The sequence below is a fragment of the Zalophus californianus genome, chromosome X, assembly GCF_009762305.2.
Source record: "Zalophus californianus isolate mZalCal1 chromosome X, mZalCal1.pri.v2, whole genome shotgun sequence".
Taxonomy (NCBI): Eukaryota; Metazoa; Chordata; class Mammalia; order Carnivora; family Otariidae; genus Zalophus; species Zalophus californianus.
In genome coordinates this window covers 31,472,308-31,493,229 of record NC_045612.1, presented here as the reverse complement: position 1 = coordinate 31,493,229, position 20,922 = coordinate 31,472,308, and the positions used below count along the sequence as shown (strand labels likewise).

The following is a 20,922-nucleotide window of genomic DNA, read 5'->3' as shown; positions in this document are numbered from 1 at the left end:
CTCCTTTTCCTTCTGTGTTCCCGCCACCCTGGCCTTTTTTTTTTTTTCCTGCCTTTGAATGCACTAAGTGGGCTCCCTTCTCCAGGCCTGGTACCTGTCGTTCCTTCTGGAGTGCTCTACTTCTTGGTGTGGGGGCTGCCTCTTTTCCCTCAAGATTCACCGCTGTTTTCACTTCCTCAAAAAGGCCTTCCGTGGCCATCTGTTCTAAATTAGGTCCCCAACTCCAGTTACTCTCTATCATGCGTCACCCCCTTAATTCTCGCGTTCTATTCATCGCTTTCTGAAATTAACACGGCCCTTTGCTTGCCCTAGAACATAAGCTCCAGCAGAAGGGGAACAGTGCCTGTCTTTTCCAACTCTGTGCACTTTCGGTGACTACAACAGAGTCTGTAGGAGTAAGGATGCTTTTGGCTGAAAGTAACAGAATTTCAACTAAAAGTTGCATAAACCAAAAGGGTTTACTTTTATCATGTAAAAAGGAAATCGGAGGCAGGCAGTATTGGGGTTGGTTCAACAGGTCAATGCCATCCAGATTCTGGATTGGCTTCTCTTAGATAATCTTGGCCTTCCCTCATGGTTGTAAAATGGCTGCCAAGAGCAGATGCATCACAACACCCCTCTCAGAAAGAAAAGGAGACAAAGGTCTCCCTGCCCATCTCTTTTTAGCAAGGGCGAAACGCTTTCTCAGGAGCCTTCCTCCCACACCGCTCTTTTATATTCCATTGGTGGAAACTGAATGGGAGTCAAGTCCATTCCTCCTAGTAAAGGAGAGTGAGAGTAACATGATTTTTTTTTAACCAGTCCTAATTCATCGGGAGCGGGGCCTGCCTTCTCCAAGCCCTGTGACTCTGCCCTATAGCCAAAGCAAACCTGGGGTCTCTTAGCAAAGAGGAAGAATTATGGCGCTGAGCAGGAAATCAGCAGTGTGGGCCACTCAGCCATCCATGGAATGTAGGGTGTGAATTCGTGCTGATCTACATGCATTCGACAGTGAACAAATTCTACAGACATACACTGTGCAAAGCCCAGTTGGTGACACAGAGCCTCTACCTTTATAGGACTCCCGGGGAACAAGCCCTCTCGGACCCTCTATCTGCTTTATTGGGACTAATGGGATGGCTGCTGAAATAGATTTGCTGCTAGGACACTTGGCCTTTTCCGGATTCACGGAAACCATCATCCACGTCCTTGTTTTCATAACAAAGTCCTTTACGTAGGTGTCACTGCTTGGTCTCTGAAGTTAGGAAAAGTGGGGAAAGTGCCCCAAGGCAGTGGTAGGAACCTTCTTAGAAAGGCTGCTCCGTTAGCGAGAAATTGTTGTTAGTTATTTTCAAGCTCTCAACAAATGAAGTAAGCAGACAGAAAATTGCCAAGGTCAGCGGGGCTTCTCACTTTACACTCGGGGAGTTTTTTTTCTGGGTCCCCAGTACTTCAAGATCCTTATTTCTGTCTTAAGCATGTTTGTTTTACATCTAGTTAGACGATGTTCTTTGATTCTTGGAGAATAATTTCTCGGAAGGTGAAGAAGATAAGGAAAGGAGTAGGAGATGGAGAGGCGATAGCTGGGCACATGTGAAAGCTTCTAGAAGACCGGCAGGGCCTTCCCGAGCCCAACCCCACCCCACCCCCAGCGCACAGCCGCTGCAGAACTAGACAACCTGCCACAGGCTCAGGCCCCGCCACCCAGTTCTCCCCCGCCCTCCTGGGGGTGGGGCGGTCTGGGGGAGTGGGTTCGGCCACAGCAAGTTTCCACTCCCCAAGCCTGTTCCCTCCCCGGGTCGCCCCCCCGGGCGCAAGACCCCCTGGGTGAGAGATTGGTGTGGGCGCGGGAGGACCCCGGCGAGCCGCTCGGGCCAGAAACCCGCTCTCCACCGACCGCGGCGCGACCCCTCCCCGGCGGAGGACACAATAGGCGGCCGCTCCACGCTCCTTCCCAGTCCCTCGCCTCCTCGGCCCTGGGGGCTGGCGGGGTGGGGCGACGCGAGAGTCCCCCGGCTCGCCTGCAGGCACTGCAGCCGCTGGGGCGGGAAAGGGGCACTGGGGCGGGAAAGGGGCACTGGGGTAGAACACGCCCCACACTTGGAGATATTTCGTTACGCCACCCCCATACACACACACACACACACACACACACACACACACACACACACACGAAAAATGAAGCAGCCTGCTCTCCCCTCCCGGATGCGGCTGCACCAGCAACATCAGCTGCGGGCGGAGCCCGAGCGCTTGCCACTTCCCCCCTCTTCCCTCGTGACCCTCGCCCCCCCTGCCGTCCTCCCTCCCCCGGCACACACCCTTCCTCGCCGGACACACCCTCCTCCTGGGGCCCTTCGCGAGCAGAGCCGGGGCTCTCCAGGGGAGGGAGCGGCCCCGCCGTGGGGCAGGACGCGGAGCGCGCGGGCGAGCCGCGGAGGGAAGGAGGGAACGAGGGAGGAGCCGCGGCGGGGAGGGAGGAGCCGCGGGAGCCGCGCCGCCGCCGAGCTGCGATGTGGCCGGTCGGCCGGCGGGTAAACAGAGGGAGCAGCCGCGGCCGTGGCCGCCCCGGCCCGGGGCAGTGAGTGCGCCAGCCGCGACCTGCCCGCCGCTGCCATGGCCGAAGTGCGCAAATTCACCAAGCGGCTCAGCAAGCCCGGCACTGCGGCCGAGCTCCGGCAGAGCGTGTCGGAGGCCGTGCGGGGCTCCGTGGTGCTGGTGAGTGACCGGGGCACCGGGCGTCCCGGGGGACGCGCTCCGGGCCGGAGCGACGGGGTGGCTTTCCGCGCGCGGGGTCGGGGCCGGGGACTGGAACTGCGCTGGCGGCGGCCGCCCGCTGCGCCCCGCGCTCTCTTTCTCCGCTTCAGTAAGTTTGCGCACCAGCCGCCGCCGGCCGGGGTCCGAGTCCCAGGCGCCCGCTGACAGCGCGGCGGCCGCCCTGCGGCGGCGGAGGCTTGCGCCCGGCGGGACGCGGACGGGCGTTCGGGGGCTCGGCCGGCCGCGCGGGAGGCGGGCGCTCGGAACCGGGCCCCCGGGGGGGGGGGCGCGGCGGGCATGAGCTGGGGAGCGGACCTCGCGCTGCCCTGGAGCCCGCACAAAGAGCCGGGGACCGGGGCGCGACGAGATCCCGATTCCCTCCTGCGGGCACCTGAGGCAGCCGCGGCGGAAGGATGCGATGAGCGTTTTTGCACACACACACTCGCGCGCGCGCGCGCGCGCGCGCACACACACACACACACACACACACACACACACACACATTGTGTACACAAAAAAAGAACCCCACCCAAAAAGCCCCGGGCTCCCAAGCTCGGGCGGGCGGTGAGAACAGAGGAAGCAGAGCGACTTCCTCCCGCTACTGGGGAGAGGGTGGTGATGGGTGGCGAAGGGGTGCTGCTGCTGTGGCCGCGGAGGGAGGGAATTGCAAACAACGGGGTTCCGGGGCGAGTGCGCGCGCGGTCGGCCGCCACAGGGCGAGGGTGTCCCCGGGGACCTAGGAGCGCTCCAGAGGCGAGGAGATGGGGCCGCGTTTGGGGATGATGGTGTGTGCCAGTCCAGGGACGGAGGACCGGGGAGGGGGCGGTAGAGCCCCACCGCTCACGGCCGGGGCTGCCTCCGAGGCGGCAGGGCTGGGGGATGGGGATTTGAAAGCGCGTTGACCCCCTGGAAGCTCTCCATCGCACCCTCAGCCTCCTCCGGATTGTCTGGCTCAGGAGCAAAGCGGACGGGTGCTAACGGGCACTCGCCCCTTCTGTTTTCAAGACACTCGTTGCCAGTTTCCTGGACTAGAGAGCAAACCCTAAATAAGCCATCAGACTGGTTAATTAGTGTTTTGTTACTTTGGGTTTTTGTTGTTCGTCCTCGTAGTCTCTCCCTCTACCTTACGGCGTCTCGTCTGCTGTGTTTTGAGTGTGGGCTCTTTTTGTTCCAACAACTTATCATCGGAAGGGAACTTCACAGCTTTTCCTTGTAATTTTTCTGTTGATCTTGTAGAATCTGCGATAAAGCCAACATTAAAGGGAGGCCAGGGGCTTGATCCCAACAGCGGAGAAAGTTGACATTAGTGGGAGTTCTGGAGGAGGATCAAACGTAAAATGTGTACCTTTGAGATAAAGATCTGATCCCTAATAGCTACAACTGTGCAAAGCCAAGTGACTTTAAAGAAATCTCTATCGTGGCTGGACCCTTGAAAGTTTAATCCTGCTGTTGAGCAGATCTAAAACCAGACCTTTAATGTTGTTTTAAGGGACTTGGCTTATTGTGTGTCTCACTGATTTTAGAATGAGGTCCTGTTAGGGTCAGATGGGAACCTCGACTGTCATCACAGCCAGTTTAGAGAGGAAGGCAAGCTGTGTGCAGGGCATTTATACCGGGGCTCTCATCTTGGGTGACTGCTAACAAGTGATTCAATCTGCCTAGCTCAGGAAACGCTTTCCTAAATTTGGGAAGAAAAAAACCTTGCTTGAGCAGGGGTGGCTGGCCCGCTACTGCATGGTACAAAGGGAGCCTATGATGTGGACAGATGGTCTCGAGAGAAGAAATGGGCCTCGGCAAACCTCCACTGGGATCTGACCAGCATTTGACCTGCCACCCTCAGCAGCAAAACGTTAATATTAGCATTCTTGCCCAGGCTTTTAGGTTTCTTGGTTTGTTTTAAGATTTATCTATTTATTTTAGAGAGACCGAGAGAGAATGGCAGGGAAAGGCAGAGGGAGAAGGAGAGAGAGAGAGAGAGAATCTCCAGCAGATTTTCCCCACTGAGCGCGGCTCCATGAGTGAGCGTGGCGCGGGACTCGATCCCATGACCCTGAAATCACGACCTGAGCCGAAACCAAGAGTCGGGCGCCTAACAGACTGAGCCAGCCAGGCGCCCCAGGCTTTTAGGTTTTTAAAAGGATTTTGTGTGGCACAGGTGCAGCTGCCCTTTCCTGACCATTGGATCTGTGGCAAAGCTGGAAAAACTGTTAGTGGGAGCAGATTTTTCTGGGAGCTGCACCAGCCTGGTTTACTTGGGACTGAGTGCACAGATGTTTACCAGGCAAGGCACCGGAATGATATTTATTTACTACTCTGGTACGTGATCCACATTGAAATTTGGGGAATTGGGGGGGGGGGGCGCGGGGAACAGATTGTAGGAATCCAAACCAGTGAATATCTATTGAGCCTTTCTGTCACGTTCAAGACACAATGTTAGGTGCCCTATAGTTATATGTGAATGTGGGTGCCATTTTCTTCATTTGTTTTTATTATTTCCAACCCGGGTTGGGTCTTTGTGTTTGTCAATAGGACACCTAGATTATTTGTACCTTGGCGAATGCTGTTTCTAAGCAGTTCAGTCAATGAAGAAATAAGGAAACAGCCTTAAATGGAGTGGATTCTCCTAACTGGCTCTTTCTTGGCTCCTGCTTTTCTGACACAAAGAGCCAGTCACCAATTAGTAAAGCCATGGGTGGCTGGAACGCAAGTGGACCCTGTTGCAGCTGCCGCTATAACTTCTGATTCTTTTCTGATTTAAGCCCCAAAGTGTTTATTAGGGACAGCTGAAGGAGGATTTACACTTGCTGCTATAAATCCACGACACCCGCATTAGGGCTTCAATATGGAGTCACAGGAATACCTCAGAGGTCTGTGGGTTCGGTTCCAGACCACCGCAGGCGAGTGACTATCACAATAAAGCGAGTCAAGTGAAATTTTTGCTTTCCCAGCGCATAGAAAAGTTACGTTTACACCATACTGTAGTCTGTTGAGTCTCAAAAACAGCGTAGATGCCTTAATTAAAAAATACTTCAGTGCTAAAAAATGTGAACCATCATCTGAACGTTCGGTGAGTCATAATCACTGATCACAGATCACCGTAGCAAATGCAATAACCATGAAAAGGTTTGAACTATTGCAAGGAGTAACCAAAATGACACAGATGGGAAGTGAGCAGGTGTTTTTGGAAAGATGGTGCCGATATGCAGTTTGCAACAGATCTTCACTTTGTAAAACATGCAATTATCGGCAAAGCACGATGAATCGAAGTGGGATAAAAGAAGTTACGCCTGTATTCGTAGGATGTCACGAGGGAGCCATTCCCACAGCAGATCACGCTTTCCTCCGGTGTATCTCTTGCTAGAACTTGGAAAACCCTCCAGACTGAACAAATATACAGCAAATACGCAGTCTTTCCTGTTGAGATGGGGGCTTTGTTTTGTTTTGTTTTTTGGATTTTTAAATTTTTTAAACTTTTTATTTTATTATTATTATTTTTACGGTTATACCCTTGTTGGCATGTTGCTACCATTGTTCAGTTTTGCTCAGTGTTTGAAGAACTCTGAGGGCCTGGGCTGTATAAAGCATGTGCGTGTATTCACACTTTCATTCAATTATTAGTACTTCCACGACCCTTTTCACTAAATAATGAAGCAGGCTGGGAGAGAGACCGGTTGCTGCATTTTCCTTGAAGTTTGGCATTTATATGAAGGTCAGTTTTAACTGAGGGAAAGGGATAATTATAGACTTAACCATTGGCCAAGATTTCCCAGGAGGGGCTTGAGGAGGAATATTATAACCTGAGAGTGTATGTGATTAAGAGAGAAGTGTTTACATATACACACATTTAAAATGCAGGGTTTTAACGGTGTTTTTGTTACAATTCAGGCAATAGCTATTTGTGCCGGGGGTGAGGGGGTGGGGGGGACACAAAGTCATTTGGTAAACCTGTCGTGTTTTAGCTGCCCTTAAGGGGAGTCATTGTGTCGGCCTGGGAAAGTCACCTGGTAGGTGTTTTAAATACTGTTTGCCTGCTGCTGCTGAACTCACCCTCCATTCCTTGTGTGCGGAAGGATCTGGAAAGAGTTGCTAGATGTTCCGGGCTTTAGCCCCTCGAGGCAGGGTATTTCCTTGGCTGGCACCGGCTGGATGTCATCTAATAACCCTAGTAGAGAAAAACTCTCCAGAAGCCGGGAATGGCTGAAGAGTGGCCACAGCCGTTGACACCCCCAACCCACCGCGCACACAACTACCTTTGCTTGGAATGTGTGTTAGGTTCGCATGTAGGGAAGGCCTGGAAACGAATCCGCTGTCCTGCTCCCTCTTCCCAGGGGATTTTGTGGAAAGTACCATAACATAGGACCAAACAACTTAACACACGGAAATAAAGCTGGTTGGAATGGGCCTCTTGACCATGCGTTTCCGGTTCTCAGACCCAGCTAGGTTTTGGCTGAATGAGCTGCAGGACAGTTACCCACTTTGTTGGCGCCTAAACAAGAAGTAGGCTCCCTGCTCCCGTGGGCTGCTCCAGGTTAGGGGGCCCCAGGGCAAGCCACCCCTGGAGGATCTGTCCAAAAGCCCAGGGCAGACTTTGCTGTGAACCCTCTTCGAAGCACCAAATAGCAGAATTTGTCTTCTAAGACAAACGTGTGCAACAAATCTCTGGGTTGAATCTTTTTCCTCGTCTAATCCTTATTAAGCCCCTTTTTTTAAACGTTTATTGCTTTGTTACATAGTAAATGCATGTTTGTTGTAGAAAAGGTAGAAAACCAGATGAGAATAATCATCTCATTACTATAAAATCCTAATGTATATAGGTCAAGACTCTTTGATCTCTGTGTGTATATATCTATGAAAGCAGACGAAAAAATATCATACAAACTTTAAAATAATTTTTTCGCTTATTAATATCCTATGAACATTTGTTTCTTCACTTCAGTCGATATAAATCTACATAATCGTGTTTAATGATGGCCAGAAATTCCACTATGAGTGTACGGTAGGGAATCATACTTTATTGTGTGATAGTTTGGTAGTTTCTAGTTTTGTGGTGTTAGAGATGTGAGTTGTACTAGCTGCTAGACACCTGTGGCCATTTACATTTACATGAACTTAAAAAATTGGCTCCTTTGCACTTGCCACCGTTCAAATACATGTGGTTTTGCGGCTGCCATATAGGACAGTGCAGACAGAGAACATTTCCATCATTGCAGAAAGTTCTTTTGGACAGCACTGGTATAAACATTAACGGATGAGCATCTTTGAGCAGGCGTTTTCAAACTTGCTAGACTGTCCCTTCAGGGGAAATTTCCAGCAATGGAATTGCTTGCTGCAACATTAGACACGTTTTTCGTATTAAAAAGCCCTCTGATGGGACGCCTGGGTGGCTCAGTCATTAAGTGTCTGCCTTCGGCTCAGGTCATGATCCCAGGGTCCTGGGATCGAGCCCCGCATCCGGCTCCCTGCTCGGCGGGGAGTCTGTTTCTCCCTCTCCCTCTGCCTGCCGCTCCCCCTGCTTGTGCTCTCTCTCTCTCTCTGTCAAATAAATAAATAAAATCTTAAAAAAAAAAAAAACAACCCTCTGGGAACAAACCGGTAGTTGGTTCCCAGAGGGGTGGCAGGTTGTGTGGGGGGGGTGAAATCAGTGAAGGGATCCAGAGGATACTTATTGTGATGAGCACGGAGTCATGTATAGAATTGTTGAATCACTGTATTGTACATGTGAAACTAATAGAACGCTGTATGTTAATTATGCTGGAATTTAAAAATAAATTAATTAAAAGGAAAAAAATGTCCTCTGGAACACACTGTCAAATTGCTCTGCAGAAAGTTGTTGGCATTTACTGTTTCATCAGAATGGGCACATGTTCATTTCCCCTCTCCCATGCCAACATTGGTTATTAATATTTTTTAATCTTTGCAATCTGATAGGAGGTAGGTCAATGATACAGCACTGTTCCAATTTGCATTTCTTCAGTTCCTCTTGAACAGTTTTTCATATGTTGATTTAGCCATTTGTATTTCTTCTTTGGGGCATTTGAGTGAATCTTCTTACAGACGTATTTCCTGGTTTGTAATTCTTGCAATAACGGTCTCAACCCCAAGACTGTTTCGATAAGTCTGGGGTGGGGCCAGGCATCCGTATTTTTTAAAAACTACCCAAGGTGATTCTGATGTGCCCAGAAATGCTGATCTAGACCACTGGCCTGCTCCAGGCAGGCATGCCCCCTGCACATACCCCTGACAAATGAAGACTTAGCTTCGCCTTAAACACGCCTTGCCTGTTGGGCGGGGTATGCTAGAAAAGGCTCTTGAGCTGAAATTGACTCCTTTAAGTTCTGCCACCGCCAGGCCTAGCTCTGCTGTTTGGAGCCACACAGAATATGTTTGCTTCCCCTTTCACATGACAACCCTTCAAACATTTGGAGACATCCACCATGTCATTTTTTTTTTTTTAGAGGGGCAGAGCGAGAGGGAGAGAGAGCATCTCAAGCAGGTTTCACACCCAGCACGAGCCCGACAGAGGCTCGATCCCACGACTCCGAGATCAGGACCTGAGCCGAGATCAAGAGTCGGGCATTTAACCGACTGAGCCCCCCAGGTGCCCCAACACCATGCCATTTTTCACAAAAGCCGAAAAGACTTCATTTCTTTCCTCTATTTCTCACATGACTTGGTTTCAAAATTCTTCACCATCATGGTCATCCTGTTTGGGCTCTTTTCCAAAATCTCAGTGTCCTACTTAAAACGTGGGAGGCAAGAGCCCAGTCTCAGGAGTCAGACCTGGGCTTGGATCTGGCCTCGGTCACCTGCTTGCCTTGTGAACCAAGGCAGGTAACCAGATCTTATTTTCCTCATCTGTGAAATGGGAATAAATAGTACCTACCTTGTGTGGTTCTTAGGAAGATTAAAGAAGGTAGTGTATGGAAAGTGTCTGATGTATAAGTGATTCATAAAGGTTTAAAAAAAGAGAGAGCTGGTGCAACAAAGGTATTCTAGAAGGGTCTATCACAGATGGGGGAGGGGGCAATGTTTCTTGCCCCTTCTAGATATTGGCCAAGAAGTCTGGGGCTGTGTATTCATCTCTGTGCCCAGTGCCTCACACAGTGCCTGGAATGCAGTGGGTACTCAGCGGAAAAAACACTGGCAGCAGTATGTAGGATGGACAAGGTGTTGGGTGACTGGAGGCCAGGACACTAGTTAAAATATAGTTACATAGTTCCGGAGAGAGATAAGAAAGGCTTACCTGAGACAGTGAGAATGGAGATAAGGGGGAGGATGTAAGAAGTGTTTCAGTGATAGAATCAGCAGGATTTGGGGATTCTTGAAGGGGGAGGAGAAGGGGGAAGGAAGAAGTGGGCGGGAAAGAGGAGAGGAGGCGGAGTCAAGATGGCGCTGAGGTTTTTGAGCCTGGGTGAATCGGAGGCAAAGCGTGTTTGGTGATAGGGGAAAGGAAAAGAAAATGAGCAACCTCATCCCGAGAGGGTTGTCAGGACGAAACCGGGTTTCAGCCAAGTCAGGCTTAATATGGAGAGAACATTCGAGGGAATGGCTGAGCATGTAGTGTTGTGTTCTGGCAAGAGGCTAGGGTTCCTTTTTTTTTTTTTAATAGTTTTAAGTAAGCTCTAACCCCAACGTGGGGCTTGAACTCATAACCCTGACATCAAGAGTCACATGCTCTACCAACTGAGCCAGCCAGGCGCCCCAAGACTAGGGTTCTTGAGGGCAGAGAAGTGTTCCAAATAAGATCAGGAAGGAGAGGAAGGGTGGGGGGAGGGCTGAGATGAGATTGTAGGCGAGATTAGCTGATTAAAGAGGTTTGCACCTTTGGGGGTGATTAGGGAAGTGGGAGGCAGGGCGCGGAGGAATGGTCTGGAGGCCAGCCCCAGACTTCCAGTTAGAACAGAGATGGGAAGTTAGGTCACCCCCTGGGCAGCTCCCCCTCCCAGGGTTTGAGCTGCGGAGGAGGGGGGCTGCATACGATGTTTCCTGCCCTGAAGGGACTCACAGGTCCGGAAGGGAGGTTAGATGTATGCAAATAACCCAAATGGAGAAGACAGAATTTGGCAGAAGGCTAGCAATTCTGCCTTCTGTGTTCAGTTAGTGACATCATCTCTGCCTTCCCGCCCCCCCCCCGTTCTTTTTTTGTGATCCTTAACATTTTCAAGAGTTGGGTCCTTTACAGGTGCCAATAGTGTTAACCAAGCCTTTGCTAATGAACACTGTTCTATGGCATTTCCCACATTTATTTGACTACAGAGGACTTTTTTTTTTTAATGAGATCGGGGAAAGTAAGTGGTAATATCTTAACGCTCAGATTCGTCTATAGTGTTACATGTGTTAACTCACCTTGGCATTCCTTTACTTGACCTCCATGGACTGGAGGGAGGGCTTGCTACCTTCCCAAATCCTTAGTACTCCACCTCAGAGGAACGCCCCCCCCCCCCCCCCCCCCCCCCCCCGCCCCCTTGCTTGTTTGTGGTAATTCAGTTCCAAGGAGTCATTTACCTACCTGGGTGTTACTTTCTTCTGAGATACAGAATCATTAGTAAGGCATGTTGAAGAATTCTTAGTATTTTGTTGTTGTTGTTGTTGTTTTGTTTTTAACACCGAAAGGAAGGCCAGAAACCACGGGAGGGAGAAGGAGCTAGAACTGTTTCTTCTTTTCTGTAAATCCAGCGGTAATTTTATAATCCACATCTCTTTGGGATTTAGATCTCTTGGTTTCCTTTAGCTTCTGTCAGGAGTGCGGAGGGGGGGAGGGGGGCTCATGGGTAACATTGGCGGGTTGCTTTATAGCCACCTAGAGATGCCTTTTTGATTCTTGCAGGGCCCCACCCTGGAGGCTCAGGGCAGTAACTGGGGCAAGTCTCCTTGAGCTCCCTAGCCTGGAAGCTGGAGCTTGGGAGAGCAACGTGATGACGAGTGGGATCTGGAAGGACACGGCCCAGGTTCAGAGTTCAGCTCGGCTACTTACTGGGTGACCTTGGGTCAGTTATTTAACCTTCTTGTGTCTTGATAACCCCTCCTTCGGGCTTGTTGAGAGGTTTAAAGGAGTCGTGGCTTGCGAGGCACTTACCCCGGGCCTTGGCACGTGGCTCTGCCAAGTGCTGTTGGCTCTCATGAATATTCTCAGGCTTTCTGGTGGGCAAGAAGTCTTTTGGGTATGTATCACAGGTCACCAGACAAAAGCAAACTGGCAGAAGGGAAGCATGCCCCCCTGGCTTTTTTAGTTCCTCGCTCCAAGTCACTCCCCCCCCCCTCCAAGGTGAGCTACAGGGCACAGCCAAGACTCATGCCCTTCCTGGAAGAAAAAACTGGCAGGTGTAAGCTAGGGCTCTGGATCTTTGGCAATTATTGCCTTCAAACTAGTCCGATGAGTGAGTGGGAAGGCTGGTCCTCTAGTAGGGAGGAACACCCCGGCTGGTACCCATGGAGAAGGCCCTCTGGTCTGGGGAGCTTGTGTGCGAGGCCTTTGGCAAAAGCACTGACCTTTTACAATAGTCTGTTCGGAGCGGTTGATGCAAAAGGAGGGTTAGAGGGAAACTCAGCTCTGTATGGAAAAGGAGAACTCCAAAGCGCTTTCCTTTCCCTCTCAAAACTATTGCCATCCCTTTCACTCATTAGTCTTCACCTTAAAAAAAAAAAAAAAAGTGAATACTGAAATTCAAATTCAAGTGCCTTTTTAAAGATCTCTTTTGGAAATACGTATTTTATTGGAAAACTCTTAAAGCCTAGATGTCTCCTAAGCAATGAGTGTGCGTTATATTCAGCTCTTCTGGTTTTGTGGTAGCGGGATAAGTTCTATTAGGAATAGCGCATACAGGTTTCCAGCACAGTCGATACGACGGAAAATATGGCAGCTGGTTCCAGCGACATGTGGGTCATCAGTTGTCCGCGCGCGACCTCGCACAATCAGGCCTAAATTTGCTATTAACGATTTCCTGCAGTTTTCTCCACCTTATTTTCGTAGCCCATTGAGTTTCTCGTTCCCAGGAAGTTGTATTTTTGCAGTTCCTGACAGCGTCAGTTGGATCGTATGTGTTTCAAGCCGCTGAGAAATGTTCGAGGCTATTCTGATACTTAAGAAGCAGCTTTCCCATCATGTCGCTTTCCTTCATGACTGAACTATTTTACCGGGTGAGAGTTAACTAAGAAGTCAAGTGTTCTTCCAAGCCTCCGAGACAGAACATCTTTATGTGAAGTGTGTCAGGAGGCTGGGGACTGCATTTGTTGGAAATGGTTTTTAGACGATGAGACCTTGTATGTTTATAGCCCCAGGCTTACGAAGGGTTAAAAATGTTGTTAGACCTATGACCTGTCATGTTGTCACAGGTCACCATTGAACACGCACCACGTTGTTCCCACCCCTGTTGTGGGGAAATGGGGAAAGAGAGACGCAGGCTGTAGGCCGTCCATCTTTAAAAAATCACAGAACAGGTAATGGACTCCAGGCATGTTGTCTCCTTTGGTGTAATCAGGTAAAGGAGCCCTAGCTTCTGGCCTAGAGTCCCCAGTAAATCAGGTGGAGGAAGCTCTTTTTGTGTGGTTTTGGTGATGATCTCCTCCTCCTCCTCGGGAAGGCTTAGGTCTCTGAAGTGGGAAAATAGGAGGTGGGGACAAAAACCAAAAAAAAAAAAAAAAAAAAGACGGGTGGGGTTGTTATTGAGAAATGTGGGCAGGATCCGTATAGATTCTTCCTTGCCAAAGTAAGCCTAAGGATTTTGAGTTCCTTTCTTTGCTATTTGAATAACTATATGGAAAAAAAAAAAAGTCTCCGGAACACTGGCTCTGCAGAGGTACCTGGGATCATATTCACGGAACTGTTTTATGATTTGGGGGGGGGGAGTTACTGCTGCCCAAAAATAACATCTGTATGCGTCTCCAGGCCTTTGATATTAGCAGCTTAGTTTTTGCACTTGACGAACAGCCAGCTTCCAGCTTTGCGCCTTGCAGGACCCGGTGTCAGTACTCACGGTGTGTGTAAGAGAGTCGTGTGGGCATCACCAGTTTATTTTCCTAGCTTACCAGGGGCCTTGTGCTTCACTGCAGTAAATGGTTTCCTGGAGATCCGAAGGAGGGAATACCACCTGTGAGGTGCCTAACTTCCCACCAAGGAATAACTGCAGTCCAGGAGGCCACCGAGTCAACTGTTGCACGAATGGAACAACAGCATTATTTAAAAGCCCCTAGGGGCCAGGGGCGCTCCCTCTGCCCAGCAGAGGGTCTCCATCGTGCTCTGTGCCTTGTGGAGCAAAGAAGGTTCTTCTGGCCGACCTGACCCCAGGGGATAGGGGCTTCTCCACTACCGGGGGCCGCCATGACTGTCTGTAGAGGAATGTTGCTTCTGTCCGCCCATTGCAAATGAGCATTCGGGCAGAAGGCTCACCAGGAGAGCCAGAAGAGAATTCTGTAAGGCTCCTGACTTCAGTTCTGCGACGGAAGCCCGGCTTTCTCTCCCTGCCTCCCTTCCTTCCTCCTTCCTTCCTTCCCCCCTGTCTCTGGAGCTACTCTGATGTTCACTGCTGGCTCAGCACCGTCCCAGGCTCAGAGGCCAGCCTACGCCTAAGGTGACATCAGGGGACTCTGAATCCAAAGCTCAGGTCCTGGGCCTCAAAGCCCTATAGGTTGCTGGGTCTTCCCTGTATTTAAAAATCATTTCCGGTCACCAGGTTTTATCTGGTGTCCTTGTCTTGCTGCTTCCCCTCTATCTCACCCCCTGCCTTGGCTTTCCAGCCAGTTGCCCGGTTCCTCTAGAAGTGAGTTCTGGTCTTCTTGCTCATCCTGAGGAGGGCTGCCCCACCCTCGCTGGGACCATAAAGCCGCTTGAGCTTGGGGCGCCTGGGTGGCTCGATTGGTTAAGCGTCTACCTTCGGCTGAGGTCGTGATCCCGGGGTCCTGGGGTCGAGCCCCGCATCGGGCTCCCTGCTCCGCGGGGAGCCTGCTTCTCCCTCTGCCCCTCCCCCTGCTCATGCTCTGTCTATCGAATAAATAAATAAAATCTTTAAAAACAAAAAAACACCCCAGCTTGAGCTCAGCACGGTGGGATTAGTGGGCTGAAGGGGTGAGCGTCTGCTTAGAGAATTCGGGGGAGGCAGAGTGCCCAGGATGAGGAGGCCCAGCCAGTGGCCCTGCTGAGGGTTGGCCTAGACACATGGCCTTACTCATTTCCTATGGCTGCTCTGACACATTGCCACAAATTTAGTGTCTCAAAACATTAATTTATTCTCACTGTCTGGAGGTCAGAAGTCCAAAATGGGTTTCACTAGGCTAACGCCAAGATGTCAGTCAGAAGGTCCCACTTCCTCCAGAGGCTCTAGGGGAGAATCCATCACCTTGCCTTTTCCAGCTCCTAGAGGCTTGCCTGCATTCTTTGGCTCACGGCCCCTTCCTGCATCTTCCAGCCAACAATGGTTGGTCAAGTCTTCTTTATGTCATGTCACTCTGACACTGCTCCTGTCATCACACCCCCTTCTCTGATTCTGACCCTCCCGCCTTCCTCCTCAGAAGCGCCCTTATAATTACACTGGTCCTGCCTGGATAAGCCCAGATAATTTCCCCAATTCAAAATCTTTAATCACATCTGCAAGAGTCCCCTTTGCCGCGTGAAGTAACATAGACACGGGTGCCAGGGATTAAGATGTCGGACCTCTGTGGAGACCATTCTTCCTACCACACAGGCATCACTGTGAGGTTGAGGTTGAGGAATGGTGGGTTCCCGGGGTTGGGTTCGCCTCATGGCTACTTGACGTGGCGGAGGAGGACCAGGGATCCGACAGACTGGTAAACTGCTAGCCAGGTGTGGAAGTCTTCACAGAATTCAAACGAGGAAGCACAACCCCTTTTGAGATTTTTGGCTCAAAGAGCGCCATACAGGTCTGCAGTCTGCAATTTCAATTTGGATGTTTTCTTAAATTCTTCATAATTAAAAAAATTTTTCCCACACAAAACTCCCTCAGTTGGGAGTTCTTGTAAGTGGGTACTGCTCTCAGACTTGAGGTGTTTCAGGATACAAACTGGCCAGACACTTAGCAGGCACTTAGCCAGCTTAGGCCTATGGAATTTTCCACCCCCAGCTAAAGAAAAGAGTAGTGGGGGGTGTGTGTGTGTGTGTGTGTGTGTGTGTGTGTGTGAGACCCCCCCCCACCCCCCAGATTTTGTTTACAAAATCTACAGGGACGAAAGCTGCATTAACCATCTTTACTTTCTCCAGCTACATTTTTCCTTTCTTCCCCCCTCGGTAGGAAAACCGTTCCAATTCTCCTTATCAGCGATCTCACTGAAAACATTCAGATGTTCTCAGTGGAATTAGCTTAAAAATGGTTTCTAATGTATTCATGTACTACCAATCTATACTAATCTATAAAAGATGGAAGAATTGTTAACCGGAGTCCTGTTTAAGTCTTCTGTAGAAATTGGTGTTTTCTCCAAATGATAGGCTCTTTCCCTTCAGCCTGGCTTATTTTATTTTATTCTGTTTTATTTCATATTATTTTCCTGATTTATTGCTTTCTGTTTCAGGGGTTTTTCCTTTTCTACTGGCCCTCATCTGAACTTCATGGCTTATGGGTAGTATGCATTCGATCAATGAGCTTCGTGACGGAGTTGATGCTTTAGAACTCTGGAACGTGTGGGACTGTGGTGTGCACCAGAAGGAACTAGAAACCGAGTGTGTTGTTGGAGAGGGAGCTAGAGGGAGGGAGGGAGAGAGAGAGAGAGAGAGAGAGAGGTGTGCTGAGCCATGGAAGGTAACTGCCTTAGCTGAGAGAAAAGATACTTGCCTTCAGTGCGTGCCAAAATCTCAAGGGAAATGCTTTTGAATCAGGTTGCTTGAACCGAAGCAGAGAATCTATTTCCACTGGTTTCTTGTTAAAGGATTAAATCTACTTAGAGCAAGGTGGAGAGGATGGGGGAAGGCAACACAGAGACTTAATCTGAGGAAAATAAGGATACAAAAAAGTTCAGACTGAAGGGAGGTTTGTTTGTTTGTTTGTTTGTTTCCATTATAACAGACCAGGAGACCAGACATTAAAATATTAACAATCTTGAATAAGGGTAGCAGTCTCTTTTTAGATTCAGACAGGAAGAACTCAAACCCTTCAGAAATTGTACCAGGTAAATGGAACGGTTTTCTCGGGGCCCACAGGGGTGAGTAGACATTGATTCAGGGGGTGGAGGCGTTGTACACTGTGAACTTGAATCATTCTGGAACCCCCATGAGTTAGTGAAGGAACATAGAGGACCCTGGGGTGCAGGGCTCCGAGGTCGATGGGAGTCAGAGACTTGTGACCGCCGGAAACGTGTAGAGACCAGATTTCTTTTGGGAGCCAAGGGTGGAGGGCCTGGTGAGCCGGGGTCGGCCTGCCCTTACTTCCTCTGTCCTCAGGTGGAAGAAGAGTAAAAGCCGCCCCCGCCCTCCGTGCCAGACCCACATTTCTCAAGGCGGCAAACCCTCCTAGATGGGAATGGTACCGATGGCTGTCCCTCTGAGCCCTTGAGATTTTCTCTGAGACTGGGGTCCTCTTACTCAACTCTGCCCTCTCCCTACCACATTGCTTTCTTCCCCTTCCCACCTTCTACTGCCGTCTAACTGTTCTCCCCTCCCCGTGATTTTCCTCAAGTGTGGCTGTTGGTGGCTTTCACCTCTCTGCACTGCCACCTTCTGGGAGAATCTGTATATCAGGCTCCCTGGTCCAGCCCCAGCGCCAGAGGCCTCCCATAGCCCGCGCTTTGCTGCTCCCTTCCGCCATGCTCTGGGGAGCTTCAGTCTGTGGTGGGCACGCTCCCACTCTCTCTTTCTCTTTTTCTCACCTCTTCCTTACCCCTCTCCCCAGCGTTTGGCCACACAGTGTTCTCCAGGGGACAGAGCCATGTTTATTTTTTTTAACCTTTTCTTTAGCCAAGGATGGAAAATTCCAGAGGCCTGAGCTAGTGATGGCCGGGTGCCTTTTCTGGAAATCCAGTGGCCTGGATGCCAAGGAAATGTCGTGGAGCTACACATCTGGCAAGGTTGTCCCCTGAAATGTCCTGGCTTTGGATTTAGTTCCAACTAAAAGAAGTGGAGGTTCTCTTTGCAGAATTATGGAATAAGAATGAAGAGTTTAGGAAATGAGATAATTAACAAAAAAAAAAATGGTGTAATTACAGATACAGAGCCCAGTTTACGTCACTTTGTTTTTTTCTGCTGGGTTTAGTTGGGAAAGAGTGGCCTCTGGCTTAGTAGACCTTCCAAAAGTGAAGCATGACAAAGTTCCTGTAGCTTAATTTAATGGAGGATTTTGTTCTGTTGGGGTCATCATTTGGTACATTTCAGAGTGGGTTTCCTGAGGAGCATCCTCCCCATTGACACCAGATGGAACTGAGGAAGTCCATCCCATCGTCCTGTTTCTTGCTCCCTCCCCGGAGGAACCATTTAAGCAGGATTTTGTCCGCATGTCCCCAGTGGTATAACAAATCCGGGTGGATCATCTGGACAGTAAGCAACAAAGTTCTTGTCTTGAAATAGCCAGAAAGCCACCGCCATTCTGCTGCCTCTCAGTTGAATGAGGGAAAATGACGGAATCCTCAAACCCAGAAAAATACGAAGTCTACCTGCATTGGCTCTCCGTTACTCTAAGCAAGCACCCAGATTTCCTAGTGGGGCCTTCACGCCCCTTCCTGTCCGCCGGTAAGGCCCTGCCCACCCTTGAATTATCTTCTCCTGCTACATCCCTTCCCGCGGTCTGGACATGGGCCACACTGGGCCACGGCTGCTCCCCGAGCACACTTGCCCCCTCTCTCCCCTCCCAGTGCCTTTGCACATGCTGATTCCTCTTCCTGGAATGCCCTTCCAGCCCCTTCCCTGCTCAGGGGAATCCGATCTGTCCTGCAGGCTTTAGATCAAAAGGCCATCTCCCCCCCCCACCCCCCCTCCATTTGGAGCACGTTGCTCCTTCTGCAGGCTTATCGCCTGCTACCAGTTGTGTTGATTTCCGGGGGCTGCTGTAACAAGTTACCACAAACTGGGTGGCTTCAAACAACACATTTGTTTTCTTGTAATTCTGAGGGCCAGAAGACCGAAACCGCTATCCCTGGGCCGCACTCCGTCTGGAGAATTTAGGGAAGGATCGGATGGGTCTCTTTCTCTGCGCTTGTGTCAGATCTCCCTCTGCCTCTTTCCTAGAAGGTCATTTGTGATGGCTTTTGCGGCCCAATCCAGTAATCCGGAATGATCTCACCTCGAGACCCTTGATTTGTGTAAGGACCTTTTTGCAATAAAGGTAACGTTTGCAGGTTCCAGGGATGAGGATGGGGGCCGATCTTGGGGTGAGGGGGCATTTTTTCATCCTACCACGCTGGTTCTCCAGCTTTAGGGAGAATTGCTTTCATTCTGTTCCAGAGCTGTGGTTGACCACTTCTCCTGCCCATTAGAATGTAAATGCCCTCTGGAGCTGGCCGGAGAGTGAAAGGAGCTCATACATACTAGCCAGATCTCCAGCAGCACCCAGCGAGTCCCCTGTCTGCCGGTCTGTGTCGCCTCGGGCACCCGATTTAACTTGGTGCAACTTCCTTGTGCTCCTTTGTCAGATGGAGGTCTGCAGAGGGCCTGGTGGGGCCGTTTATAACAGCAAAACAACCCACCCCCACATTTAAACACCCTCGATGTGCAAAAGTAAGGGATTGTGCAAAGGTCCATCCATACACCAGAAAACCGTGCAGTCATTAAAATGGCATCTAGGTGGGGCGCCTGGGTGGCTCAGTCGGTTGAGCGTCTGCCTTCGGCTCAGGTCATGATCCCAGGGTCCTGGGATCGAGCCCCCCCCGCATTGGGCTCCCTGCTCGGCGGAGAGCCTGCTTCTCCCTCTCCCTCTGTCTGCCGCTCTGCCTACTTGTGCGCTCTCTCTCTCTGTTAAATAAATAAATAAAAATCTTTTAAAAAAATGGCATCTAGGTGTATTGTGGACGTGGAGAAAAGTTTAGATTAGGGAAAAGCACGATCGGCTTTTTGTCAAATAGAGCACATGTGCTATGTGTGAATGTAGTTACTGAATCCCTCTGTACCCTCAGTTTCCTCATGTATAAAACGGAGATCATAGTTCTGACCTCAGCGGGTTGTTGTAAGGATCCAGTAAAATACCACAATAAAGCACACAGAACAAGGCCTGGGACATAGCAAGTGCCGAATAAATGTTGTTATCTTCAAGGAAAACATTCTTCGAAGGTGTGTGTGAGAGGTGTGTGTATTTGTAATGTATGTATGTATATAGAATATGAATAGTATGGGGGCGCCTGGGTGACTCGGTCGGTGAAGCGGCTGCCTTCGGCCCAGGTCATGATCCCGGGGGTCCTGGGATGGAGTCCCGTGTCTGGCTCCCTGCTCGGCAGGGAGCCCGCTTCTCCCTCTGCCTCTGACCCTCCACCCACTTGTTCTCTCTGTCTCAAATAAATAAAGAAAATCTTTTTTAAAAAATTAAAAAGTATGAGCAGTATGTATCTCTGGATGGTGGGATTATAAGTTTTATTCTTGTTTTGTTTTCTGTTCTGCAGATGTTCATTTATTTTGCGTGGAGCACGTATTACTTTTATAATCAGAAAAAGTAGAATTCCAGACCAGTTCCATACTTACCTTTCAGGCTTGCTGTATTTATGTGTCATGTATAAATATATATGTGATGTGTAATATCTGTATAATTGGCACGATGCTATTATTATTAAGATAATTTCTTCACTAATCCTGCTGTTCCTTGCCCACTCTTTTGTATACCTCACGTTCTCGGTCTGTTGAATCAATAAGTTGAGGATGGTCTAGAAATTAGAGACTTCAATTCCCATTTGCTTTTTATTCCTGTCTGCTGAATTATTCCCCAGTTTTTGATCACAATGCATTCTCTACAAAGTGAAGTTTCAAAAAGTATATATGTACATACACTTAAACACACATGATGACTACGTATAACTGTATAATGTTTCCTATTTTCTTTTTAAAGATTTTATTTATTTGAGAGAGAGAGAGTGCACGAACAGGGGGAGGGGTACAGGGAGAGGGAGAAGCAGGCTCCCCGCTGAGCAGGGAGCCCAAGCGGGGCTCCATCCCAGGACCCTGGGATCGTGACCCGAGCCAAAGGCAGACGCTCAACCCACTGAGCCCCCCGGGCGCCCCTGGTTCCTATTTTTAAAATAAACTTTGAGAGGCAGAAATGCCTACCTTGAATT

General features: G+C 49.8%; 1 protein-coding gene across 5 annotated transcripts in view; it reads left to right on the top strand.

The window, feature by feature from the left end:
• Positions 1 to 2,384: 2,384 nt before the first annotated feature.
• Positions 2,385 to 20,922, top strand: part of DOCK11 (dedicator of cytokinesis 11) — a 182,668-nt gene continuing 164,130 nt past the window's right edge. For 2 of the 5 annotated variants that reach the window (XM_035725508.1, XM_035725510.1), the window contains exon 1: positions 2,385 to 2,694. In XM_035725508.1, coding sequence (XP_035581401.1) covers positions 2,593 to 2,694 — 102 coding nt within the window. In that variant the 5' untranslated portion in view covers positions 2,385 to 2,592. The remainder of the gene's footprint in view (positions 2,695 to 20,922) is intronic. The other 3 variants (XM_035725507.1, XM_035725509.1, XM_035725512.1) reach the window with 2 other exon arrangements.